General features: G+C 45.5%; 1 protein-coding gene across 2 annotated transcripts in view; it reads left to right on the top strand.

The window, feature by feature from the left end:
- Positions 1 to 1,619: 1,619 nt before the first annotated feature.
- RAD18 (RAD18, E3 ubiquitin protein ligase) overlaps positions 1,620 to 26,847 on the top strand; it is a 30,988-nt gene continuing 5,760 nt past the window's right edge. For both annotated transcript variants that reach the window (XM_017827114.1, XM_017827115.1), the window contains exons 1-11: positions 1,620 to 1,726; positions 2,141 to 2,222; positions 4,809 to 4,870; positions 6,241 to 6,311; positions 9,994 to 10,346; positions 12,086 to 12,185; positions 14,568 to 14,752; positions 15,860 to 15,936; positions 16,630 to 16,690; positions 19,141 to 19,275; positions 22,408 to 22,564. In XM_017827114.1, the coding sequence (XP_017682603.1) occupies positions 1,667 to 1,726; positions 2,141 to 2,222; positions 4,809 to 4,870; positions 6,241 to 6,311; positions 9,994 to 10,346; positions 12,086 to 12,185; positions 14,568 to 14,752; positions 15,860 to 15,936; positions 16,630 to 16,690; positions 19,141 to 19,275; positions 22,408 to 22,564 (1,343 nt within the window). In that variant the 5' untranslated portion in view covers positions 1,620 to 1,666. The remainder of the gene's footprint in view (positions 1,727 to 2,140; positions 2,223 to 4,808; positions 4,871 to 6,240; positions 6,312 to 9,993; positions 10,347 to 12,085; positions 12,186 to 14,567; positions 14,753 to 15,859; positions 15,937 to 16,629; positions 16,691 to 19,140; positions 19,276 to 22,407; positions 22,565 to 26,847) is intronic.

Genomic DNA, 26,847 nt, shown 5'->3' on the forward strand with positions numbered 1-26,847 from the left:
AAGGGAGCTGTTACTGTTCCATAGACTATTATAAAAAATGGTTAAATGTGCCTTGTGTGCGTGTCTGAAAACCTCTGCTACAACAAATTTAAGGAACAGGAATGCTGTAAGTGTAGAGTGTGCCAGAGTACCTGCCAGGGGAGGGGGGTCAGCGAGCCCCGTGTGTGATGGGCAGTGCCTGGGCACAGCCTGGGTCAGTACCTGCCCTCGGAAACCAGAACTGCACCCAGGCACTGCAGTTTGCTTTGCAATTTTATCCTCTGTGACTTGGGCAGTGCGTTCATTTCCCTGACCTCCCCGGCAGTTCTGAGCCCTCCTGAGAGCCCAGGGCAGCACTGAGCCCCAGTCACCACCTGCCCTGGGGGTGGTTTGCAGTCACCAGGCCGTGTATTTTTAGTCTGGGTTTTGCTGTCCCCTCTGTGGAATTCAGAGGCAGATCTGGCCATGCCCGGGGCAGAGGTGCTGGGGATGATGCCCATTCCCATGGGAACCCAGCAGGGCTGTGGGGAAGGGCATTCCCACGGCAAGGGGCTGACCTGCACCTGTGCAGAGCACAGGGCTGGGCTGTGGGAGGTCGCTGAGGAGGGAGTGAGGTGGGTGAGCGCATTTCCAAATCTCACCCACACAGTGTCTTAGATGTGTTTTCAGTTAGTATCTCCTGGGAGACACAGATGAAGACTCTCAGGCCCATCTTATGGGAGCACTCAGACACACATCTCATTTGTCCCCTGAGTAAACAACTGATCACAGTGGCTGAGAATCCATCAGCTGAGCACAGGAGTTCTGAGAATCCTATTCCATCCATCAGCTGTCCAAGGGAGTTCCACAGGCACATGGGATGCACAGAGACCGGTGCTGTTATTTTAGCTCCTCCAGGGGTGAGAGGCACACAGGGGAGAGAAGGTGTAGAAATGCCTGGTGGATGATTCATTCAGTGCTGAAAAGCTACCTGGTTGGAATTGCAGAATCATAGAATATCCTGAGCTGGAAGGGACTTACAAGGATCATCCTGCGCAGGACACCCCAACAATCCCACCCTGTCCTTCAGAGCGTTGTCCAAACCCTCCTGGAGCTCTGGCAGCCTTGGGGCTGTGCCCACTGCCCTGGGGAGCCTGGGCAGTGCCAACCACCCTCTGGGGGAAGAACCTTTCCCTGAGATCCAGCCTGACCCTGCCCTGTCCCAGCTCCAGCCCTTCCCTGGGTGCTGTCCCTGCTCACACCGAGCAGAGGTCGGAGCTGCCCCTCGGGAGGAGCCGCAGACCCTGCTGGGGTCTCCCCCGTTAATGTCCATCCGCAGGATTTCAGACCTGCCCGCGCAGGTGTTTAATTGAGCATCATTAGACAGCGAGCACGGAAGGTGTTGCAGCTGTGGCACAACCCCGCCCTTTGGGAGGCCACCGGGGCGCCGGGCGGGCCTGGGGAACGGGGGGTACCGCACAGGGCCGGGGGCGAGCGGCGGCTCTGCCCCTTCCCCGTTCCCGAGGCCCGTTCCCGAGGCCCGTTCCCGAGGCCCGTTCCCGAGGCCCGTTCCCGAGGCCCGTTCCCGGCAGTTCCTCCCGGAAGCGCCGCCGGAAGCGCGGGCGGAGGCGCGCGCGGGGTGAGCGCGCGGGGCCGGGTCCGCTCGGGCCGTGCGGGACAGGACAGGACAGGACCGGGCCGGGCCGCCATGGCCCTGGCGCTGCCGCTGCCCGAGCCGCCCTGGCCGCCGAGCCTGGCCCCGCTGAAGGTGCGTGCGGCGGGACCCGGGGATGGCGGGACACGGCCCCGGGCATGGCGGGACGGCGGGCGGGGGCCGGCGGGGCCCAGGGGCCCGGGAGCGGCCCCTCTGCCCTGCGAGCAGGCGGGGGCTGCGGGGCGGCCCTGGCAGCACATCCCGGCGCTGCTGGTGGATCCGCCCTCGCCCCACGAGCCCGTTTGCCTTGAGCGGCCCCTTCGCACAGCGAACCTCCCGTGTCGGGCACCCCCGTGTCGGGCACCCCCGTGTCGGGCACCCCCGTGTCGGGCACCCCCGTGTCGGGCACCCCCGTGTCGGGCACCCCCGCTCGGTACCGCTCCCCCGTGTCGGGCACCCCCGCTCGGTACCGCTCCCCCGTGTCGGGCACACGTGCCGTGGCCGTGGCTGACCCCGCTCTCCCTGCAGGACGTGGATGACTTGCTGCGCTGTGGGATTTGCTTCGACTACTTCAGCATCGCCGTGATCATCCCGCAGTGCTCCCACAACTGTGAGTCTGCTGGGAGGGGTTGTTGCTCTGGTGGGACTTGTCCAGTCCTGCTGCCTCCTGTGTGAACCTCCTGAGTGTGAAGTGTAAGGAAAGGCTGAGAGAATTGGGTTTGTTCAGCCTGGAGAAGGCTCCAGGGTGACATAATCGTGGCCTTCCAGGACCTGAAGGGAGCCTAGAAGAAGGATGGAGAGAGACTGTTGACAAGGGCCTGGAGTGACAGGAAAAGGGGGAATTGCTTCTTACTGAAAGAGAGTAGGGTTAGATGGGATATTGGGAAGAAATCCTTTGCTGTGAGGGTGGGGAAGGCCCTGGCACAGGTTGCCCAGAGAAGCTGTGGCCGCCCCATCCCTGGAAGTGTCCAAGGCCAGGTTGGACGGGGCTTGGAGTAACCTGGGCTGGTGGAAGGTGTCCCTGCCCATGGCAGGGGGTGGAGCTGGATGGGCTTTAAAGTCCCTTCCAACCCAAACCATTCCAGCATTCTATGGTTCTCCTTGGGATGGAAGCTGTGAGAAGGTCTGTGAGATGGAAGCAGCCAGAACCTTCCCTCGTGCAGTTCCTGCTGCAGCATAAACACGTGGCATCTGGATCAATGCACTTAAAACACTGCCTATTTCTACAAGTCTCCGTTTAAATATCTTTCTGAACATCTTGAGGGTGGAGCAAAGCTGTATGTGGAGAGCATTATGAGCTAAAATTTTCCGTGCTGCTCTGCCTGCCTTGGGCTGATATCTGTTGGAACCTGGACCCAAGCAGTTTGCTGAAAGCCAGATTAGAGGGAAATATGTTAGCTTTTCTCATGTTAAAATAAAAGCTTGTAATTGTTTGCTTCAGAAACTGTAGCACTTCCCCTTCCTTCCATGAAGGGGGTCATTGTAGTTTGGCAGTGAAGTTTAGTTTAGTTTGGCAAAGCTCTCACCATTGAAACCAGTATTCTTGTGGTGGGGAGCACTGGAAATTCTCTACTTGCTGGTGACACAGTGGGGTTCAGAGGCCCTTAACTTTGGAAAGAATCTGTCTGCCTTTTCTTTAACAGATTACACATTTATTTCCCCATGCAAACTGCAGAAGGTCCAAGTTTTCTACAGTAGCTCAAGATTTCTTGAAGCACTTTCAGTTGCTTGTCTCTGTAATCTCTTGAGTCAACTGAGGTTGGACAAGCGAAGCCAAAAGCTCTCTGCTTTAATGAGTAATTGTTTGTGAATGGATGAAAATGAAGTATGTCTGCTTGCAAACCTTTCTGCTGACTCTCATTTTCTTAATGATCTATTCCAGGGTCTCTAGACATCCCTGTGATGTGTTTGCACCTGTAGCCACTTAAATTCCTCCTCTGCTCCTTGGGTGTTGGGAGTGTTCAGTAGCTCATGTGACAATAGTTGTTTAACTGTCCTGGTGCTTTGGACTGTGTTGTTACTGACAGAATAGATGTGCCATCCATATTTTTTTCACATGATAAAGGCATCTGAAGGTGAATGTCTTCTCTAGCATGGATGGAAGGAACTGTGGCCCTGGGATTTCTTATACCTGGTATGGGAGCATGAGCTCTGTCTGCAGGCTGGTGTTGGTGTGCTGGATGTCAGCAGGCTGGATCTGCCAGTTCATTCATATTCATACAGTTAAAGTTAATTTGGTTTTTTTATGGATTTCCCACCCCATATAACTTCTTAATAGATATAGTAACTTTTGAGTATTTAGCTGGATTTGTGGGTTTAAGTGTTATTTGGTGCGTTAAGGCCAGGTTGGATGGGGCTTCCCAACCCAAACCAGTCTGTGATTAATGCTCCTGCTGCTTTTCAGACTCACTCCCAGAGGGTCTGTGAAATATAAATCTGCTTTGGGAGCTGCTGCTGAGTGTTAAATGCTGAGACTCTGACCCATAATGATCTAGTGAGTGAATGTCTGTTTTACTGGAGAGTGATGAGACTTTATATCTTTAAGTGGCTGTGAAAGCTCATAGATAAGTTGACAAAGTAGAACAATTTCAGAAATCTACTGTGACAAAATGAAGCTTATGGCATGTTTCACCACAGTCTGTTGAACCATCCTGTGACGATGACATGACTTGCTTTCCCTGGGAAACATTAAGCTGTCTCTCAGCCTTCCAGTGCTGGCTTCCATTCTGCTTAGCCTTTTCCTTCACTAACAAGTTGGTATGGTTTTGGAAAGGGGCAGAAAAGCCTGGGAAGAGGAGGAGACAGAGGGTGTCTGGGGCTGTGCAGGAAGATGGAAGTGGTCCCACATTAGTCATGTCAAAAACCCAGTGTGGGGGGAGTGAGCAGTGCAAGCATGGCTTTAGTGGTGCTGGCTGACCAAGGTTTTCTTGTCTTGCACTGGGAAACAAAAGGAAATGAACATCATCTTTTGACAGAGGGACTGACATTGGGTACTGAAATATGTTTGCATACAATACGTTTGGGTTTTTTTTGCTACAATGATAATCTCAATTCCATGGAAAGATGGTGTGTTTTCAACATTGGTGTATTGTGGAATAGCTTGCACATATTGTACAATAAGAAAATACACAAGTAAGAACTTGAAACTGCCTTTGGAAGAATGCCTTCTTGAAAATGACGTATTTCCTTTTTCCAGATTGTTCCCTTTGTATCCGCAAGTTTTTGTCCTACAAAACTCAGTGTCCAACATGCTGCGTGGTAAGTGCTTTTCTTTCCCCCTCAGCTTGTTTTTTTGTTTATTTTTTTGGCAAATCTCAGGAGCTTTTCCCTTTGGACTGTGCTAAATAATTGTGATCACGTTACCACCTTTCTGTTTGGTGAGCAGCTCTTTGGGCAAAGTGGGATGTTCTTACAGCTGGAATTCTTCTGCTCCAGAGTTGTTCTCTGTCAGCACAGGTGGAAGTAGATGGAGCATCAAGCCTGGGGTTTGGCTCAGGGCTGTGCATACAGTCTGTCACAAAACATTTAATATTAATTTGTCAGAATACACCATCGTTTAAACCAGGAGTGCTGAAACTTAGGCACTTAAATTTGAGTGGCCTCATTTCATCTCTCAAGGAGTCTTTAAAAGTGTTCACAAACCTGCTAGTCCTGACAGTGGCTGGTGTAGCCTTTTTGGGCATGAGAGGGCTCTGTTCTGCTCTGGGGAGAGGAGGTGTTTGCCAGGAGCAGGAGGCTGAGTGTGCAGAGCACTGGAGGCAGGTTGAGCTGCTCTGCAGGTGCTTGTTATTGGGATCTCACTTGAAGCCCTTTTTTGATTAAAGAACATGAAATGCAATTTTTTCTAAGCCTTAATCTAACTTTTTTCCTGAAGCCAATTGGGGTTTATCGACCTCCTGAAAGTGGTTAAAAACAGTAACTCAAACAAGTGAATGGTGCTTCAGGAATATTGGCAAAATAGGAGTAATTTTGGTCTGTGTTCTAAAGCATGAAACAGATGAGACCTTTCAAGACTGGAAAATGGATCTATTTGTGGCTTTGCCAGTTTTTAAACATCCAAACAAGTGCAGACTACTTGATGAAGTACATTTTGCTGCCACTTGCTTAAAACTCACAGAGATAAAAATCAGAAATTGTTTCAAAAGAATGAATTGAATGCACAAAGTCATCTCATATTTCATATTTTAATTCCATAATCAGAAGATTAACATTTCCCTTCATGGGTTTTCATGCTTTGTTGCTTAACGTTCTTATCACCTTCATAAAATCCTTGATTTGGTTTTCAAAATAATTAGACCTGTGCTACGATAAACCATTGTTGGAGCCTGGGTACACTGGGCTTTGTTCCTTTGGCTTTATGCTTCATTTTTATCTATTACCCTAATTTTCCAGACTTACAGTTCTCAGGCAGTTATTTTAATATGACATATTTTTCAGGAAAAAGCGTTTACCCTTTATACATCTTCATCTTCATAGCACTTTAGTGGGGGTAGTTGAGTTGCTGAGCCAAGAAGCAAGTTATTGATCACTTGAACGTTTTCTGGGCACTTGTTGTTTTCACTACATTTGAATGTTTGTTTGGTTTTTTGTTTTTTTTTTTTGCTTTTTCTCTCTTTCTTTTCCAACAGGCAGTCTCGGAATCTGACCTGAAAAACAACCGAACATTAGATGATCTAGTGAAGAGCTTCAATTCTGCAAGGTATTGATGTAATTTTATGACCACTCTCTCTCTAGTTTGGCAGCTGGAAAGAAGAGACTGCCTGTGTGTGACCAGGCTTGGAGTCCTTGGAGAGCAGTGGTGTGAGGACTGAGCAAAACAATTGTGGTGTCACAGAAACATTGTCAAAGATGGATGTTTACACTTTTGGAGAAATCCTACAGGGTTCTGGCTGAAGGTTGCTGCCCACTTGGTGAGGTGTGGAGGCTCTACAAGCTTATTTTGGTCCTGGTTCTGGTTAACTGCCCTGTAAGTTGCAGTCTCTTCCAGTGTGTAGGAAGTCAAGCAGATATGTCAGGATTCTGTGGGAAAAATAATGGTAATAAAGATTTTCTGCTAAGATCTTTGCTATGTGTGCAGGGAAAATTCTGAACAGAAAGATTTTGTCCAGTGGTAACAATCAACTTGCAAGAGAATTCTCTTGATGAAGTCACTGGCTGGGAAAAACATAGGTATTGAAGGACCACAAATGTGAGTTTTCCTGGGGAAGAGAAGTAATGGAGTGCTCTGCTTTCATCTGGTTTTCTTAGCTACTTTCCTGTTTAATTCATTTTTTATTTCATCCCTTTAAAAGACAGGAACAACAGAATGAGTTTGACTTGGTAAGTTCTCACCACAGTAGATGCATGAGGCTCCTTGTATTATCTGTTTCCTTTTGATGAGAAGCAGCTCAGTGTTTGCTGGGGATTCTGTGGGTATTCCTGTGTCTTTGGGAGATAAATGCACTTTCATTTTTTTCTCTGAAATTAACTTGAAGCTGGAAGTCAATGAGACCTGGCTTCATAAGTGACAGGAAGCAGAGTTCAGTTGATGGCTTTGTTTCATGAGAGAATTTTTCTGTGATGAAAACCATAGAATGTAGATAGATCTAATCTCCTACATGACCACTGCTAGACTGAAGTGATTTATTTGAATAATTTAAATCCTACAGTTCCATTGTTTTAGCTTGAACTCTGGTGCTTCCTAGTGATAAATGGATTACTATTTTTTTGGTAATATCTAATTTTGTAGGGAACAAGTAGTGCTGACTTGGATCCATTATGATATTGAATCTTAAACATTAATTTCTTTGGCTGCTTTAATGGATCAGTATAAATCTTAGCAGTGAGAGTAGTTTAATAACCTTTCCTTGTGTGACTTGGAGTTCAGCCAGTGTCTCCCATGAGGTGGGATCAGTAGGATGGTGGTGCCCTGTCCCCTGCTCCGTTTGGGGTGGGTGGGAGCGGGCACAGGGCTTGCTCTGGAGCTGGGTGGGAAAGGCCCCACGATGAAGGCTCACTAATGACTGCTCTAATGAGACAGACCCCTCAGAGCAGTGTAGATAATGAGTCAGGTGCTGGGCACCCCCCGGGCTGGGTTTGCTCTGCCATGTCCTGGGCTGAGGGGACACGGCTTGGCCAGAGAGCAATGTGTGGGATGAGTGTCATTGAATCAGAACCTCATTGCTGATTTCTGCCCTCATGATGTCGGTATAGGACAAATCTTCTGTCTCCCCCCTGCTTCCCCATCTGCTTTGTTTCCCTGTGGCCCTCCCCAAAACAAATCCAAAGTGCAGGGGTTGAAGAGCTCAGCACATTTCAGAGATCAAGTCTGTCCTGACCTGACTTTGAGCCTTGGGTGGTTTAGTGTTTATGAAAATTAGGCCTTTAATCTTCTCAGCATTTCACAAAGTGCAAACCCATTCCTTAAGTCAGGCCTGGAGGGGAAGAAAATGGTAATGTTGGTGGTACCTAGAGTGCAAGTTGTGCTCCAAGGTCAGCGTGTGCAGGGAATAGGAATCATTCCAGCCAGGGCCAGGTGCTGATCCCGTTTGTACTCTGCTCTCTGCTTTACACCCTGTGCCCAAGTGTCTGCAGGGTGAGCTGGTGTGGGTGTGCTTGGGGTGATGTGTGGGAATGCTGCTCCCTCCCCATCCAGGGAGAGGGCTGTCCTGTTTCCCAGTGAAAGTGGAGGTGTCCTGTCATTCCTCATGGCCCGTCGATGTTTTATTCAGTGTGAAAGGCAGAGGAGCAGTTCTGACCAGGCTGTAATGGGTGTGAATGGACAGTGCCCTGTGTGAGGGGCACAGGAGCTCAGGGGGGCATTGACATGAGCAGTTTTGTTTTCCCTCACCTGCCAGTGCTCTGGGATGGAATTCCTGGCTCTGGACATGTCAGGAGAGAAAGATGAGGAGCAGTATTTGTGCCAGCTGTCCTTTATGAACTTTTATCACTTGCAGTAAGGCCAGTGTCTTCAAAAATAAGTGTAAAGTTTTGTGTGAAGTGTAAAGAATTAATTTCATTGTCCTCTAATAAAGAGATTATTTTGATAAAATTTGTAAGTTTTTGCATCACCTTGTTAGAAAATTTAGCAATAGAAATTAGAGTTACAGTTGCATAGGTAGAAAAGTAGTCCTTGTTGACAAGGACTGGGGCTGAGTGAGGTGTGGCAGGTGATAAAGTGCTACCCAAGAGCTCAGGGCTGCGTCCCAGCTCTTCCATCCATGGGGTGGGACCACTAGATGTCATCACCCAGCCAGGGAAGCTGCTCACGAGCCCAAAATACCACATTCTGGGAAAAGCCAGCCTGGGACTGCTCTCTCTTCTTTTGCATTCAGTACTAGAGTTTTCTGTATTTTCCCACCAAAAAAAAAAAGTGTGTTTTGGCAAAAAAGTTTTCAAGTTCTCGTCCTGGTGTTCTTTCCACTGATTCTGTGCCAAGATCAGATCCCTTTGGAAAGTCTATTCCCAAGTCTTTATGTTTCGATGTGAAGAAAAGCTCCCAGGATTTTTTGTAGATCAGTGGTGTAATTAAAACAATGTTTGTTATTCAATTATTGTTAGGATAGATTGAGTTTTGTACTGTTTTTCCAGTTTCTTTATCTTAGATGAGGTTGTATTTTACTGAGCCAACTGTTACTAGAGAATCTGAAGTTTCTGTTCAGATTTCTCCATCCTGTCTGCCTTCATGTGAAGCCAACACCCTGCATGTGATGTGAGCTCATTCTTCGTGGGCCTTGGGGCTTCAGGGAAGTGCTCTGAGAAAGACTTCTGTGGTGTGCACATTCTGTAGGAATATCACTCACAGTCCCCTTCTTTTAAAGGAATGGGAATCCAAGTTGTTTCTGCTGTTATTTAGTGTTCCCCAGTTAAAAACCTTGCAAGTTGAGGAGCCACAGCTGTGTGCTTTCAGGGGCTTTGTCACCCCAGCTGCAGTGAACTGTGTCACACAGAGCTGTAAAGCCACGGCATTTGGCTACAGAGCAATGGAATATGGCAGTGGCTGCTGCTGAGCCCTTGGCTCCAGGGGCCTCTGTCACAGCTGGGTGACACCTTGTTTGAGGTGCTCTGGCTTGAAAATGCTCTGCTGTTCAAGTGAGGGGGAAGGCTCTTGGGTCTCTGCTGTGTTCCATGTGACTTTTGAGAGGCATTTCATTGCATTTGCAAAATGCAATGTATTTAGTTTGAAATCAGGAAGACAGTGCTGAGGTTCTGCAGAGTGTGGTGAGGCTTGGCTGGCTCCTGGTCCAGGTTCCTGTGGGATGGGCAATCCCCGAGTGCTGCGTGTGAGCAAGGGGGAGAGGGAATGGGGAAAAAACTCCATCAGTTTGCATTCTCGTTTCTCCAAAAAAACCCCAGCACTGTCCAACGTGGATAACTGCGTGCTTTCTCCTGGATGCTCCCAGGCAGCAGCTGTTCCAGTTGATGTTGGATGCTCCCGCGGTTCCGGCCCCGCTGGCCTGCAGCAGGAGTCCAGCTGCCCAGAGCCATGGCAGGGCTCCTGCTTCTCAGCCAGAGTCAAAGGAGCTGCCAGTGATGGACAGTTTCTTGAAAAAGGACAAAGTCTGCACCTCGGCAAAGGCAGGGGGCCTGGCAGGGACTGATCAGGGGACTTTCAAAACTGAGGAACACCGTGACCTTCACGGCACTTCTGCAGAGGCTGGTGATACAGACAGTGAAGTGGGATCACAGGAGAGTCCTGAGTGCACCAAAAGTCATGAAAAGCCTTCTACATCTGTGGTCAAAGGAGTCAAGAAAGGTGAGTTGTTTAGGTTTTGGTTATGCCCTGCTCTCTCTGCCAGGGGAGCCGACTGTGTGTGTAAGAGGACCCTCAGAACGTGGCACTCATCCTGTTTCTCTGCCTGGTTCTGATCCCTGTTGGCACATGCAGCTCCTTCCCCTTTAACTGGCCGTGCTCTGCTCCAAGCATGTTCTTGATGAGGAAGCTTGGGCTGCTGACAAGGAATGAAATGGAATTCAGCACTTACAGATTCCTTTGCTTTGAGTAACAATGCTAAAAAACAATAGTTGTGCAACAGACTTACTCAGTAAAAATGAAGCAATTTCTCCTTCTCCCAGTGACTAGACAGACACCAACATTCATTCTGCCTTTATGTCCTAGAGTACCCAGATGCAGGTTATTTTATAATGTGTTTGTTGTTTGAGGGGTGAGCCCAAACTCGAAGTGAACATGGCAGCAGTTCTGTTAATGTTCCTGTTCATACACTCTCCAAAAGAGTCATCTACTTCATTCTTCTGTAATTCCACAGGGTTAAGGTTAATTTATTTTGAAGCACGAAAATGCCCATTTATACTAATAAACCACAATAAAGTGGCAGAACCTTCTTAGTCCTGACGTGCTGACAGCCATCCTATCGACCCAGCTAAAAGCCTAAATTAAAATAAAAGACCATGTAGGAGTACAACCCTGGTTCTTATTAGTTCCGATTTATCTGTTCTTTTGTTTAAGAATGTATTCAATTCTGAAGTTCATATTGATTCATTAGCTGGGTAAATCCTTCTTAAAGATGTATCATAGCCAGGAAAGGAGCCATGGGAAACCTGTCCTGGTTTTTGTTACTGTCCCAACTGTTTGGGGTGTTTAACCTTTGGAATACGGCGTGGTTGGGAGTCAGGAGTTGCAGAGCAGTATTACCAGAGAACTCTCAAATTCCACAATATTTCACAGTTGTGAAAAACCAGCATTTCAGAGGTTGGTTTTTGTTTTGTTTAAATCAGAGCTGGCTTCCCTCACACTGACACAGAGGGTGTTAGTTAAAGCCTCTCATTCTGTTCATTCAAAATTAGCCATTTGTGATGAAATCTGATTGCTAAAGAGCAATGTTTTAAGTCTGTGTTTATTGTCTGCCTTGACAGGCAGTGTTTATAGGTGCCTCTTGCAGATATGATGCAAGAGTGATTGAGTGGGGTGGGCCTGTACCATGGGATGTTCCTGAGCCTCCAGCCCAGGCACAGAATCCAGAAATGAGTGGGGGGCCTGGCTGGATTATGGGATTCCTGTGAGGCTGAGTTAACTCGTGGATTGACTGTCCTGAGAACCATACATTGGGAACACGATGTTAACAAGAATGAAAGCGGTGCTATAGTGTTTTGTCAAAAAGAGGCAGCCTCCTTTATTTAGGAGTGAAATACTGCAAAAGTGGAAAGCATTAACAGGGACATCTGCTGCTGTTTCTGTTAGCCCTTGGGTTTTCTTGTAGGATGTGTGTTAGTCTAGGTTATTAGGGATTCGATTCCATCTGTCTGCAGGGAAGATGAGAGCCACTCTGATATTACATAGAGAGGGAATTCAGTGCTGTGGAACGAAAATGAAAGCCAAAAAGGAAGATTCTGGATAGACATGCCAGATCTTTTCAAACAAGACATTTGGAATTCTGGATTTTTGTTTTCTTCAATGAGCAATTATTCTCTCAGATGAAAACATTTGCTTTTTGCTGTTATATCCACACTAGTAAATTCCTTCTTGTTTGCTTTCAGTGGAATGTCCTGTTTGTGAGGTGGCTATTCCAGAGCAATATATAAACAAGCACCTGGATAGCTGCTTGACCAGAGAGGAGAAGAAGGACAGCCTCCGAAGGTAAGGACAGCTTTAAGAACTTTCCCGTGCTCGTGGCTGGTTTTGTGCTCTGCTGAAATTCCTCTCAGTTGCTGGGGTATAATAGCAGTGGGCTGTGCTTGTTTCTGGCTTGTTTCTGCTGCACAGAGCACTATGAAACGCTGTGGGCATTGTGGCCTCTCAAGTAAGCATGTGGATTGCCAGTAGAATTACTTTTTGGCTTTTAGTGGCAAGAAAACACTGGCCAGTGCTTTAAAGAATTCAGCACAGGGAGCAGCCCTCAGTCTGTGCACTGTTCTTGTCCCCGTTCTGCTCCCTGGCATTGACATTCCCTCTGGGTAACTCCGATTCCCATTTTTCACCTAGTGAATGAATCACTTCCCTCACTTCAGGTGGGCCAGGAGACATTTGCTTCAATAGCTGTCAAGTTAAAGAATAAAAATTGCACCTTTCTCTCCTCACTGTGGGGCTGTTCAAGTTTCCTGAAGATCTTAATTTCCATAAGATTGATGCATTCCTTTGGCTTTGTGCCCCTGCCCCAGCATTGGTCACGGTCGCCACATTCACATCAGAAATGGAGATTTCAGTTTGTTTTACTTACAGCAGAAATGTAGGCTGTTATTATTTCTGACTGATCAGGCTGAAGAAATGGGAGGGGCTTGTACTGCAATGCTTATTTTCCCAAGTCCTCTGAAACTTGAATTAGAAAGTAATTTTATGTTAAAGCTCTTGTTTTGCCCAGTCATCCTTAAAGTGCAATATATAAGCTAAAGGACTTTGAAGTTGAAAAAATCATAAATTAATATTGAAATCTGATGTTATATTTTAATTTCCATTTAGGATGTTTTTAGTGCTTTCTCTGCTCTCAATAAATGCACATAAAAGCGAGATCTTTCCTTGGTGTCAAGCTCATGTCCCTAGCGGGATTTTAAATTCTGCTTATTTTATCTCTAGACTGCTTAGATCTTCAGTATGTGTCACACCAGACACTGCCCCGTAGGGACTGGCTCTCTGGGGTAAATGCTGGCTCTTGGCAGGGTGTGGTTTATGGCTGTGATGTTTGGTTCCAGTAACAGCACATCCCTAGTGCTTCTCTGAGGAATGGGAGCTCTGTTATTCTCAAAGCAGGAGCACATGGCTGAGCAGTATTTTGGCAGAACTGCTAATTTAACCCCCCAAACCTGCACAAGGTAATTCCAACGTGTGTGTGTGTTCCTAGAGAACACTGCACTTCTCAAAGGTGGGGAAAACCCACCAACATTCAAATCCAAACCTGTTGTGAGCTGTTTTCCTGTGGCTGCTGGCAAAGCTGTGGGCACTCTTTAGGTCATGCTGTTGGTGAACTGGAATACACACCAAGCTTCTGCAGGACTTCCAAAAGATTTAATTATTCGATGACATTTTTTATATTTCTCAAAAGAATCTGAAAAAAGTTTCCCTGAAGAGTGTATTGTGGTAATCTGTCTTCTTTTTGCCAGCTGAGCCACAGGGGCTGGATGAGAGCAAATGAATTAATAACAATTTTTGTATAAACCTTTTTTTCAACGTGAAATTTATTTTCAATGTGATAAGTTGAAAGTGCTGAATAGTTTTGAAATAAATTTCTTGCTGTCACCATGGAAAGCTGCTAACTACTCTCTAATCCAGAGCAGTACAGCTGAACTTTGTTTTGCTGCAGAACAAAAAGTGTCTAATGAAATGCTGTTCCTCTGTAACTAATAAATTATTGCAGTTGCAGAAGATGAGCAAGGCAGTTGATGGGTTTTGGTCCCTTTGTTTCCTAGTTTGAGAGTATCTCACCAGGAGGTGTAGGGAAGCCTGAGCCAATTTGTGCAGAAGGAGCTGTTCTGCTCGTTTTAGGTGACAAAAGTTATAGTAGAAAGTTATACTCTTGAATTTCATCTGGCAGTTTCCTGTAGTTAAAATGTTTTCCCCAGCTGCGTCAGGAATGTTGAGTTCTTTGACAGAAGGCAGTGGGAAGGAGTAAACTTTGGACTTAGATGTCATTCCTTTGAGAGCACTGTTAATTCTCTTTAATGTCACTTTCTGTGTCACCAAACCACCCTTCTGTTAGCTGGGAACTGCTGCCTTCAGGTACATGACTATTTTTCTGAAAGTCGTTTTCCCAGAAGGCTGAAAACTCTCCTAATTCAAGTTTTGTCTTGAGGTTTTAATGCTTTTAAAACTTCTCCTGCTGATTCAGGTAAGACATGGCCAGTACTAGGGTGAAAAAACCAAGTTCCTTTCAGGTATCTTTCATCTCGAGTGGGTGAAATGCCCTTAAATATTTGTCAGTATTTTGATTTTCACAAATCAAATAAATAATAATATATAAATAAATAAATAAATAATATATAAATAATAATCTATAAATAAATAAATAAAGTCTGTTTCCTTTGGCAGTTCTACTCACAAAAGGAAGCCGATGTCTAAAGTTGTTTATAACCTGCTGTCGGACCGAGACCTGAAGAAGAAGCTCAAGGAACATGGTCTGTCCACCTCTGGGACCCGTCAGCAGCTCATTAAGAGACACCAGGAATTTGTGCACATGTACAATGCTCAGTGTGATTCCCTAAGTCCCAAATCAGGTAAGTGAGAAGCTGTAGGGAAGTTGCTGCCATCACAAACCATTTGTCTGCATTTCTCCCTCTGTTGGCTCTTGGGGTGGGAGGAACACTGGTTTGAATGGTTTGGGGGAACTGGAGCTGGAAGAATTTATCTTGTGTAAAACAAGGGTAATGCAAAATACTCCTGTGATGTGGGGGGTACTCAGGGGGGTTCTTCACTCCGTGCTGGTGATGAAGTGGCTCCAAGTCTCTGCCTCGTTCCTCCAGACTAAAGGAAGAGTACCAGGGTGTGTTCAGTGTAATTCAACTGCTCTGCCCTAAATAATGCAAAACTCTTCCTCTGTTCAAACCCTGGGCACAAAGGGTGAATTATTAAACTCACACTTAAGATGCAGACATGCATTTTGGGTAGTAGCAGTGAGCCTGAGGTCACTATGTAACAGGAGTAGCTGAGCTTCTGAGGAAGCAGAGGTGCCAAATTCCGGGAGTTTGCTTAAACCAGTTTGGAACAGGTTTTATTCCTTCACAGCTTACTAAGCTTTTGTTCTCTGGCTGCTTCACTGTCTGGTGAAAGTGTTTGTTTTGATAACTGCCTGCAGCTACCTGGCAGTGCTGTGGAGATGATGAAATGCAGGAACAGATTTGTAAAAGTAAATGTCAAAATAAACTGTGCAGGGTCCTGCATAGCTGTGGCTCTCGTTAAATGTTAAGAAACACAGCTATGTCTGTTTGTAGGCTTTGAACGTGTCTGACATAATCGTTGGGGTAGGTTGTGATTCATCTGTGGGCTTTGGCCATGAGCCTGCACACTGGAAGGTGGTCTGGGGGTAAAATAAGATAAACAGAAGATGCAATGATTATATCTTTCATTGAAACATCCAGTCTAAAATGGAAACTCTTTCTGAATGACATACCTGTGCACCACAGAAACACTTGTAGTGTGGAGGAAGGAGGTTCAGTGGGATTTGGAAGGATGGCAGGTTTGCCTGGGATTCGAGCCTGAGCTTTCATTGTTGGAGCACCAATGCTGTTTGTGTTTTAAAGTCATGGTAGTTTCATTCAGTGCTGTTACAGCTTTTTATTACACAGCTCCTGTTTCAGTGATCCCTTTCTTCTATTTCTGAACAGTTGCAGAGGTTGTTAAAGAGCTGGAAAAGAATGAGAAGATTCGGGTTCAGCTGGAATGTAATAAACCCAGTGAAAATGTAGGTGACTGATCTTTGTTCTCACAGAGGGGTGGCCAGCAGAAACTGCAGAGTGGGCACTGAATATGTTTGCCTATTGCTTTATAGTGGGGATTCCCAGCCTCAGTGTTGGAATTCACATATGCCATCCTGTAATCAACCCGATATTCTCACGACGTGTTTGCCGTGGGCAGTCCTTGGTGCAGTGCTGAGCTTTCTGCCCAAACCACTGAAGTGGGAGCACTTCTTTGACTGCAGTAAAAGCTCTTGAGAAATGTTCCACTTGGCCACACTGGAGGATTTTGACCCTCCATGGCAGTGTGGGGAATGTTTTACTTCCTGGAATCCTGCAGGATTTAGCTGGCAAATTCCATGTTTCCGTGAGGGCAATAGCGCCTGTTCTTTTCCCATGACATTGGATACTTTGGTGACTTCTGAAGCCTGTTTGTTGCACAGTGTTAAGAAATATCTTATGGCCCACATGTGCTGGGTGTGACAGGGGCTGGCTTGGTCCTGGTGCCTGGGTGGAAGTGGAGCAGGACACCATGGATGTGTTCTGTAAATGTATAAGGGTCTTTGATGAGAAGCTGAGAGCTGGAGGGGGAAAACCAGGTAACTGCTCCTTCTTCCAGTTTGAAGTCTCTAATTTCAAAGTCTGCTGCCTTATCATCTTTTTATTTCTGTTAAAAGCAAACATTTGTGTGATTTCTGTAGAGCTTGACCTTCACAAAGGCCCAGACAGAGGAAGAAATAGATGAGATCCACGCTGAATATCGTGAGTAATGCACAAGTTGCACTTTGTTTTGCTCTTAAATTCACTTTCTTTTCCTTTGAACTAAAATATACACACTGATTGCCTCTGAGTGCATCTCCATTTATGCACTTTGTGCCCTCTTAGTGTCCTCTCATGTTTGCTGGACCTGCAGAAGAGCAGAGCAGGGTGTCTGTGTCTCCCCCTGAGCTGTGAGATGTGCAGTCGTGTGGTGTCACTGGGAACCCTCCACAGCAGAACTGCTCTGAAAGGGCTCCCTGAGCTCCAGCCAGGGACTGGCCTTCCTGCCTCTGGTTTCATTTTCTTGGTCTGTTATACACATTTAGAAAAAAAAAAAAAAATTAAATACTATCTTAATTAAATTCCTGTCTTTGAAAAATTGAGTTTGTATTGTTAAAAGGACATGGCTTCAAAATTAACAAGATCTCCAAGAGAATAAGTCTCAGGCAGCTTAACTGAACACTTAAAAGTATAAAAAAAAATAGGAAAAAAGCAAAGAAAGGAGATTTTTAACGGGAACATATGGTTTCAAAATTAATAAAAAGTGTTGATCAAAGAGGTAAGTAGTAACTGGTGTCAGGTAGTTATTTCTCATAAAAGCAATAAGGAGGAAATCATAAGCATGAAAGAAGAACTGTACAGTAAAATTCAAGGACAGATTAAAAGAACTTTCATCAAAGGCCGTTTTTTCACTGTACCACAGATGGACTTTAAAAAGCTTTATTGCACAATGAACTTCTTTTTTTCTTTTATTTTACAACATTTGCACTCGAGGTCCCTAATTCCCAGCTGAATAAATTAACTCTGGTGTAAGTTCTGGATAAAGAATCCCAACCCCACCATGTACTTTTGTTCTGCATTTCCATATGAAACAGAACACACTGGGGCTGTGAACAGCCTTGGGAAAGGCAAGACAGCTGGAGAAAGTGCTGGTTTTCTGCTTCTTTGCACTGTTCCAGGCTCTTGGCAAATTGTGAATTGCACTGCTGGTATTTTTTTTTACCATTTATGAAATACCAATTAATACTTTGCTTGCTGGAGCTGAGGATGGTTCCTGTGCTGTCTGGGAGCTCTGCTGGAGCAGCTGCTGGAGTCCATGCCTGGAAGGTGCAATTACAGTTACTGTCACTTCCTTCTGCTGCTGGAGACTCAGGGACACCCTCACCCTGGTGTCAACCCTATTCTGCTTTTTTTCATGGTCTCTAGTTAAAGAGTTAAAAAATCTACAGGAAAAGAAATACATTTGTTGAAAGATGTATTCTATTGCCTTTTCTGCTTATAAATCTTTCCATTTGCAATGTTCTTCAGAAGTCTACTGCTTTGTCTTGTGTTTAAATATTTGTAGTTCTGTCTGTGGTTGGCTTATTGAAATGCTGCAGTTTGGTTTATTACTGAGATGCTGCAGGTTGCTGTGCTGTGTGTGGTGTGGCATTTCAGCACCACGGTGATTTACAGCACAGCTCAGCAGTGCTTGTGTGCCAGGACATTTCTTTTTGCAAAGCTTTGTATTCACACCATAAACCAGCAAAACAAAAGAAAGCAGTGCTGTGAAAACTGAAATGCTAAAGGAATTCCATAGCAAGTGGCTCAGACTTGGCATCTGGGACAGAATTTGCTTTTACTTAATGGAGTTTTTGGCCTTTTGTGGTGCTTTCAGCTGCTCAGGGAAAGGAGTTGATGTCAAATCTTTTTCCTTCTGTGGGGCAGGACTTGGTGTTATTTTATCATAGAATGTATCAAAGAATTGTGTCACTGGAAGGGTGGTCAGGTATTGGAATGGGCTGCTCAGGGAGGTGGTGGAGTCACCACCCTGGAGGTGTTCCAGTGCTTGACAATGCTGTCTGTGAAGAAATTCCTCTGATGTCCAACCCCAACCTCCCCTGGCACAGCTTGAGGCTGTTTCCTCTTGTCCTGTCACTTGTTCCCTGGGAGAAAAGGCTGATCCCCACCTGGCTCCAGCCTCCTTGTCAGTGCGTTCCCTCCCTGCCTGGCCAGGGGTAGGTGATCCACAATGTCTGACTGAGGACACTGGGTATTTTCCCAGCCTCTGAGTAAAGAATTTGAAGTATCCAGATGAAACAACAACATTGCTTTGGCTGAACACCAGAAGATTGCTTAAAACATACCAAGTGATTGAAAGTGCAAAGAGCATTTGCGTTATTAACTGACTTAAAGGGTCTGAATTTCAGCAGTGTAATGAGCATGACACAGGAACATGAAGTGTTCATCTGTACCAGCGTTCTTGGCTGTGGGTAGCTCTGTAAAAGCACAGACACAGATTTGGATCATTAATAGAACATGGACCATATTGCAGTGCTGAGTTGGTTTTCAGTTGCTGTAACAAAAATGGTTTTAATTCAGTGTTTTGTGTCCATTTCTCTTCCCCTCCTTTCAGTGTTTATGGTGTACCTTAGTCCTGTGGGGATAGTTAGTGATGCTCTGCTACCTTTCAGGAAACAAACACAGAAAGGAATTCAAATTCTTGATGGATCAAGTAAATAACCGGTGGAAGAAAAGTGGTGAGAGGAAAACAGAAAGTGCTCAAAACAAAGAAGAAGTTGCTGTCAAAGAGCTGCCAGCAGCCACAGGTCAGTGATGTTTAGTATGGTCCCCTCTTGGATCCACACTAAGAAGTGGGGGGTTCCCAAAGAAATGCTGTTTTCTCCTGTTGTTCTTCTCCTACAGCCTTTAAGGGAAAAAATAGCATAAAGGTCAAACAGCCCCTAAAATGATTGACTGCCGTTGATTTTGGTGTGGAACATAAGCACGACCCATAATGATTATCTGGGTTTGATTTCAGTGGGTTGTGTCTGGATGTGCTTTGTCTGGGGACACATTGCAGGCAGTTGCTGAAAAGGGGTCTCAGGTTCCAATCCAGGTGTGCTGCAGGTGCTGAGCTGGGCATGTGGCCACCTCTGGAATGAAGGTGATGGTCAGTGCTCTCGCTGCCTTTGAGCCTTCCCTGATCCCTACTGTGAGAGGGAGTCAGTAACTGGGAACTGCTGAGGTATTTGTGTGGATTGGATCCAGGAGTTGTTTGTCCTGAGGCTGAAGCAATAAAATACTTGATCTTCTTTCAGGCTGTTTATGCAGGATGTTGCCTCTCTTTTTAACTTGCCTTGTTTTGTGTTTATATACTTGAACTCAGTAAAAAGTGGGAATGCAGGGCTGCAGTTACTCACTTGTTAGGAGTTAGGGACAGCATCCAGCCTGTTTGTGATCCTCCCTCCCTGCAGCATCAAACCTTACCAAGTGTGCTCTGAGCGTGTTCCTTGCAGGATCCTTTGGTTTGTGCTTCATGGCTGCTTTGGCAGGGAACATCTAGCTTTGAATGTGGGATTTAGAAGAACATTCCTCAGCCTAATAGAACTTGTGGATTTATAATCTATTCAAGACACTTGAGTTTTGGAGGGAATTCCGCTGGCCAGAATGGGATGTGCTGTTGTCTGTGCCCTTGGGAAAACGTGGCAGTGTAGTTTGCCCCAGCTCTCACAAATCCCTGTGCTCTTGGGCTGAGTTAATCTGTGTCTCTCTCCCGCACTGTCTCCTCCAGCAGAGTCCTCAAGAATGAAAAGAAATGAAAAACCAGTAAAATAATATGAATTTTGTCCTGATCATTTCCTGCAGACCTTGATTCAATGCATAATCCTTTCTGTGTGAAGGGTAAAAGTTAAGGAATCTCAAGGATAAAAGATTTGAAGACGTTCCTCATCTATAGCAGAGGCAGAGGTGATGTGTTGTTAGATGGTGGGACCACAGCCTTTATTTCCAGCTCTGCCCTGGCAGGGTGGACTGCTGTGGCTTTCAGGTTTCCATCTCCCCTGTGTGTGCTGCCCTACAGGCTCTGAGAAGCTGAATTAAAGCCATGGAGTTCTTCCAAAAGAGTGCTCAGGTAGAAGATAACTTAGCTCAGGTGTGTCGTCCTGTGCCATGTTCAGTCCGTGGCACCACCTCGTCTGGATCCGGCAAACCTGCACAATTCCCACTGCACTTTGTGCACTGAGCTTCCAATAGTCCTTGGAATTGCAGTTCCTAGTTTTATGCCAAACATCTGCACCCAGTTGACTGTTTGTAAACCATTGAAAAAACAAAAAGATGGTTTATGGTTGAAGGAACAGATGCCTAAAACCTATTTCCTCAGGGTTCCTTGTTAGCAGCAATTGCCTTTGTATTAAATGGGAATTACAGTACAGGAAAGGAACAAACCAGCAGTGGCCTGATGGAAAGGCTCTGTCTGCATTCCTTACCCACTTCCTTTGGCTTCTCATGGAAGTAGTGGAATTGTACAGAATTAAAACAGACCTTTTTGGGGGTTGGGTTTTGTCGGTTTATTTATTTTCCCCCCTCCATCTCTCCCACTGCCCTTTCCTGTAGTATTGGTTGATGCAATTTAACCTCTCTGAAAATCTCACTCTGTTTGTGGTGGTGTTTTAATCACCTGTTCCTGATTTACATCATCTTACTTTGCATCTTTAAGCTTAAAATGTCTGTTTTCCAGTTTTTATAACTTTTAAATCTGAAGCTTTGCTTTGCCTGAAGGAAAGTGCCAAAAACATTTGATAAATACTGGTGATAAATAATTTGATTTGATAAGTATTGGCTGTGCTGGTCTGCATTATTGCACAGACCTTTGCTATTTTTACCCTGCTAATTTCAGAATTGTGTTTCATTAGTTGGACAACTGACTCACTGGAATATGTTGGTTGTTTTCAGCAGACAAAAATATGCCCCTGATATTTAATTATGCCTGTTAGCTGGAGGGAAATGGCAAGCTGAGCTCAATCCAAAGTCTGGGGAGCCCTTCCACACTCCAGTTACAGTTCTGCTTGGCCTTTTCTGTCCAAAATATTGCTGGAGGAGTGGAAAAGTCAGAGCTTGGGCCTTGAAGGGGCATGTCTGTGACTGTCCCAATCACAGTTGTCAGTGAGATGGGTCTGGGGAGGGTTTAATGTCCTGGGCAGCTTTCAAGTAAAATAACTACTTTGAAAGTATTTGTGGGTATGGTATAAAGATCTTTTCATATCCTAATTTCTAGTCTATATTTGTTTTCTCTTTGGAGAGGCAGAAGGTATCTTTTCAGAGAACTGTTCATCTTTTCATAGACCAAAACATTTGACATAAAAACAACAGAATGGTTTTACAATTTTTATCCCATATGTGTTTGTCTAGAAATTATTTTTCCTATAGAAATGGAAATGTCAATTATCTGGATTGACATTGTCTTTCTTAAGTGCATAAGGAAACAAATCACAACTGAAAACAAGCCTGTTAACTTGATCTGTAAAACTTGAAGCTGTCAAGCTGTTTGATGCAGGGGATGAAGGGGATTGGTACCACAAGCAGCCAACAGCACTGTCTTGTTAAGTGTTTGCCAATTTCTGAAATAAAGTTCCATCTTATGAAATGTAGCACATATCCTTCCCCTTTATTCCTCTCCTTGTTTCTGTTTGAAACTCAACAATGAAACATGAAACATTTCTGGTTCTCAGAGGGTGGTTAGTTTTGTTTGGTTGTTTTGTTTTTTTTTTATCTAGGAAAAGAAATTAAACTCTTGAAAATTCAACCTGGGAAAACTTTGAGAAACAAGTAAGTGGGAATGAGGTGTTGGTATTTAAATATTTATAACTTTATTTTTTCTTAAAAATCTGTCTCCTGGCTGTAGGACTTTAAACAATAGTATTTTGTATTGTCATTCTAATCTGTGCCTTTTCCCTTGGTAGAGCCTCAGGAAGAGCATCCCACAGCTGTTGTCCTGGGAGAAGCCCAGGAACTCCATTCACATACTCCTGATGGCCAGAGAAGTGAATCTCCTTGCCTGGAGGAAGGCCAGAGATCGGCCTCTCCTGAACTCTCACTGTCATGGGGATCAACAAGCAGGTTAGTGAGGTGGTGTCTTCTCCCTGCTTAGTGCCAGCTTAGACCAAACATGGATAAACTTGGCAGTGCCTGTATCCTGCTTCACAGGATGGGTGCTGGGCTGTGGGCACGGATCCATTCTCTGTGTTCCTGGATGCTTGGTGGCTTGAGGGATGGAGCTCAAATAGTATTGTAATGACTTCATAGGGGGTTGATAGTGTAAATATCCCTTTTGGGACAGAAACAGGGAGTGCAATGTCTGGGGTATCAGGAGTACATTTGGTGAATTCCTTCCAGTGCATCTCCCAAAATGGATAACGGCCCAAGTCTTTTAAGTAGTATTGCTGTAAGGAAGTGTGGCCCCAGTTTCTGGAGGAAAAATGAAAAAATAATTGACAACAAATACAGAATAATTGGGGTTTGATATAAAAGCAAGAGAGCTGATTTGGCTATCTTGTTGATAAAGGAAATGAGAGGAGAATGCAGGTCAGCATTACCAGGAATAAAAAGGTTTAGAAGTGGGAGATAATCAGAGGAAGTAACTGGAGGTCATCAGCTGAGCTAGGAGTGACATTTCTCAATTTCCCACCCCTTACAGCCATAGCACTCTGCCTCTTCCTCCTTGTTCTGCAAATATTAAAAGTAATGTAGTGCTTGACTTTATTGTTGGTTATGAACAGATCAATCTAATCAAAAAGTTTAACAGAAACTAAAGAGCTTTTAAAAAGCTGTCACGAGGGTTCCCTTTCACAGATGGAAATGTTGAATGGTGAGTGAAAACCTGGGGAGACACTGGAAAAGGAAGATCTGGTTGGGGGTTAGAGAGCATCAGATTGTACATGTCTGTTTTACAGGATCAGGCTTTGCTGCCTGTTTCCATTTGCTTGAATAAATGGGAGCATACAGTAAATATTTGTCAGTAAACAACAATATGCTGGCTGGCAGAGCATGTGTGGAGGCAGGAAAGGTCGTTGCTGCCCTTCCAGAGCATCACTGCATTTCTGTTTGGCCTCAGACCTGCGTTATAGACCAATAAAACCCTTCTCCTCCCGTGGCCTTTCCCCTCTGTGCTGTCTGTGTCTTTCTGCCTGAACTGGTACTGTAAAATTGATAAACACAGCATATCAGTTTATTTGCTGTTCCATATGTAACAAGCTGTTAAGGTTAGTGTGGGATTAGTTTTATCTCAGTTTCTCAGGATGCAGATGATGACAGTTTTTCCTTCCCTGTGATCAGGGAACTGTTCTCTTGGTTGTTTCTTTACCTTTACCACAGGGCCCAGGGCTCCTGCAGCCCTCACACATTGTCATACCCCATTTTGGAGTGTCTCCTGTGCAGGTGTGTGGGGTCAGAGCAGATTCCTCAGCCCTCAGTGGGGCACACTGACCTGCAGAGCTTGGGTGACCCTCTGGTCTGACCCTGCACAGGGCAGAGGCAGCTGGAGAGGCCCCCTGAGCCTTGGGACATCACACACTGCAGCTTCTGCTGCTTTCCATGCAGCCCCCGGCCTTACACTCTGCTCAAAGAGAGATGAAAACTCCAACAGTGAAGCAGTGAAAGCTCAGTGAAGTGACAGATGCTGCCTGGTGAGGAGGGAAGGCCCCTCTCCCCTGACCACCACGTTCCTCCTGCCGCACTGCACCTTCCTGAAGAGCACTTTGGAGTGTTTACCTGTGTCTCCTGAGAAACAAAGATTACAGGGACCACCCCTTCTCTGAACACTTATGGAAAGGAGTTAAATGTGCTTTTTGTCTTGACCGTGTTACTTGGTAGCTGCTCTGAAGGAGCAAAAGGGCTGATGGCTCAGTGCACTGCCCAGGTCTTGGTTTGGCCCTTGGAGATCTCTTGGGTCCTGCTGTGCCCGTGGACCAGCTTTGGACCACACAGTTCCATCCAGGAATGAGGCTCGTCCTCCCAGCACACTGCTCAGAGGTCGGGTGTATCCAAAATGAATTGTATCAACATTGGCAGGGCCCCTAACAAGTAGGTGTAGTCATATAAACTGCATGAAAAAAGATGTATTTGGTCACTCTGGTTATTGTGGGGCTGATATCTTTTTAATTGTAGTGAAAGAAATACAGCACAAATCAAACAATGATTTATATGTTGATGCTTTGAGTAGCATTGTGCTATTGTACTAAGTAATGGTTTTGTGAGGCTTGTGTTTTATTTCTGAGTATTAAGAGGATATCCTTTGCCAAGGGTAAATGTTTTTCACATTGAAATGTCAAAACTTGAAATATATTCAAAAATCCAGATCTGCATGCTGTGTTCCTGTGAGGAGAGCACTTATAAATGGAGGTCTGGTGCTATGATGGGACGAGGATATCGAGCAGCACATTGAATATAACAGAACAATCTGCAACTTGGAGAGGTGAAATGTCTGTTCTGCAAAAAGATGCTTCAAGAAAATCAGTAATTCTTCTGTTTCCTCCTTCATAAGGCCTGTCCTTTGTCAGTCTCATATCAGTTGGTCAAGATAAGAAATTCATCCATTGTACACTAATCACTGATTAACTGATTCTATTCAAAAGTTGATGCTTTAATGGAGAAGAGTTTTACACCTGCTGGAGAAAAGATCCAGGGCAGGAATGGAGGTTGCAGCATCAGCCCAAACATGCCTGGGCTCTGCAGAGATTGATGATCCCACCAAGAGAGCAAACTGTGCGTAATAGATAAACACCAAAACACAGCCAGGGCTTTGAAAGGGTAATTTTTCAAAGCTCTGAAGTCACAGTTACACATAAAGCTTCCACAGGACTGCAGTGCTCCATACAAATAGTCCTGTGGCGTTCTTTGACTTTCTGGGACTGAGGCCAAATTTTGCATAACTACTTAAACAATAGGGAAATTAGAGAAGAAATGAGAGAAATGAGGAAGGACAACGATAAGCCAGTTAATGAGCTAAGTAGAGGAAATATTCCATTACAACTGTTTTATGTAATGGGGATAATACACAGTTTTTTAAGCAAATTATTTCTCTTAAAACTTTATGTTAGAGACAAATGCTGGTTCTTGATGACTAGAGTGAGAGACTTGAACAGCAGATAAAATAGAACACTGACCTTATCTAAAGTACTGAAACATGATGGTTTAGTTCTGGAATCTTGGTGGGAAAGTGCTACCTGCACAGCTTGTGTAAATGCCTCTGCTGTTGGGATGCCCAGAGCCACTGCAGTGTGTGCCAGGGGAGGTTCATGCCCAGGGGAGGGGCCTTGTTTGCAGGATGTGTGGGGTTTTGGCTGTAAGCTCAGGAGCCATCGATCAGGATCCAGGGTCTGGATTTAACGGGTCCCTTATCCTTGGATTTATGTGCTTTGCAGAATATGGGCTTTAGTTCATCAGCAGCAGAAGAGGCAGAGATAGGAGCTGTGTTTCAGTTACCCAGGAGTTCACTGGATGGCAGCACTCCTCCCAGACCCACCCGGCAGATGTTGCTTTGGCAAAGCTGGCAGGGTGGAGTGGTTGGAAGGGCTGTGTGAGCTCCTCCCTGGCAGTTGCTGCAGTCTGAGTTCAAAGGCAGCGCTGTCCTGCTCCCTGGCCATTGCTGTCAGATGAGAGAAGTGTATGAAAATGTGTTGATTAGGGCAATAACTGCCTTTTTCAGTTCTTCAGTACATTTTTGACTTAATAAATCTTGCACTACTTTGGCTCAGAGATGATGTATATCACAGTGTTAGACAGGAGTGTTTGATCTGTGGATTTTGGCCTCAAACATGGGTTCATTGTGGAAGGATGATGATACTTCTCTGCTATGGTGTTGATTCATACTTTTTTTCCCCAAAACTGTGAGCTGTAACAAATGGCAGGAGCTGTGAGGTTTGGTGGAGAGAGTCCTGGGGACTTCATGACAATCAGTGGCCTCAGCTGGGCCTGGGGGAAGCAATTACATCCAGCCTGTGTCCAGGAGGACATGGGTCTGTGATCGAGAGCTGTGGGGTCTGGACATCTGAGTCCTGAAAACAGGAGTGCTGGTCTGCAGTGCTCCTGGTGCCTCAGCCTCCATGGCCCAGCTGCTGCCACGCTCCTAAGGGAAGGAGTTCAGATAGAGCCAGCAGAGCTTTCCCTTTTCCAAAGGGAGAGCCTCAGAGGCATGTTTTTGGGCTGCAGAGGATGCCATGGAAAGCCCAGGGAGCCTGGAAAGGGTAAAGGAGAACAGTGAGAGCGTGAGTGGAACCTGTGTAAGGTTTGCTTCAGACGAGAGCCCTCCTCCGAAGGCAGGACGATGAACCACGGGCGCGTGGTTTGAAGAGGAGGTCCTGGGAAGCCAGGGAAGGCACTGTGATGCACAGGTAATCTTGGAT

Source organism: Lepidothrix coronata, unplaced genomic scaffold (genome assembly GCF_001604755.1).
Source record: "Lepidothrix coronata isolate B3197 unplaced genomic scaffold, Lepidothrix_coronata-1.0 Scaffold134, whole genome shotgun sequence".
Classification (NCBI taxonomy): domain Eukaryota; kingdom Metazoa; phylum Chordata; class Aves; order Passeriformes; family Pipridae; genus Lepidothrix; species Lepidothrix coronata.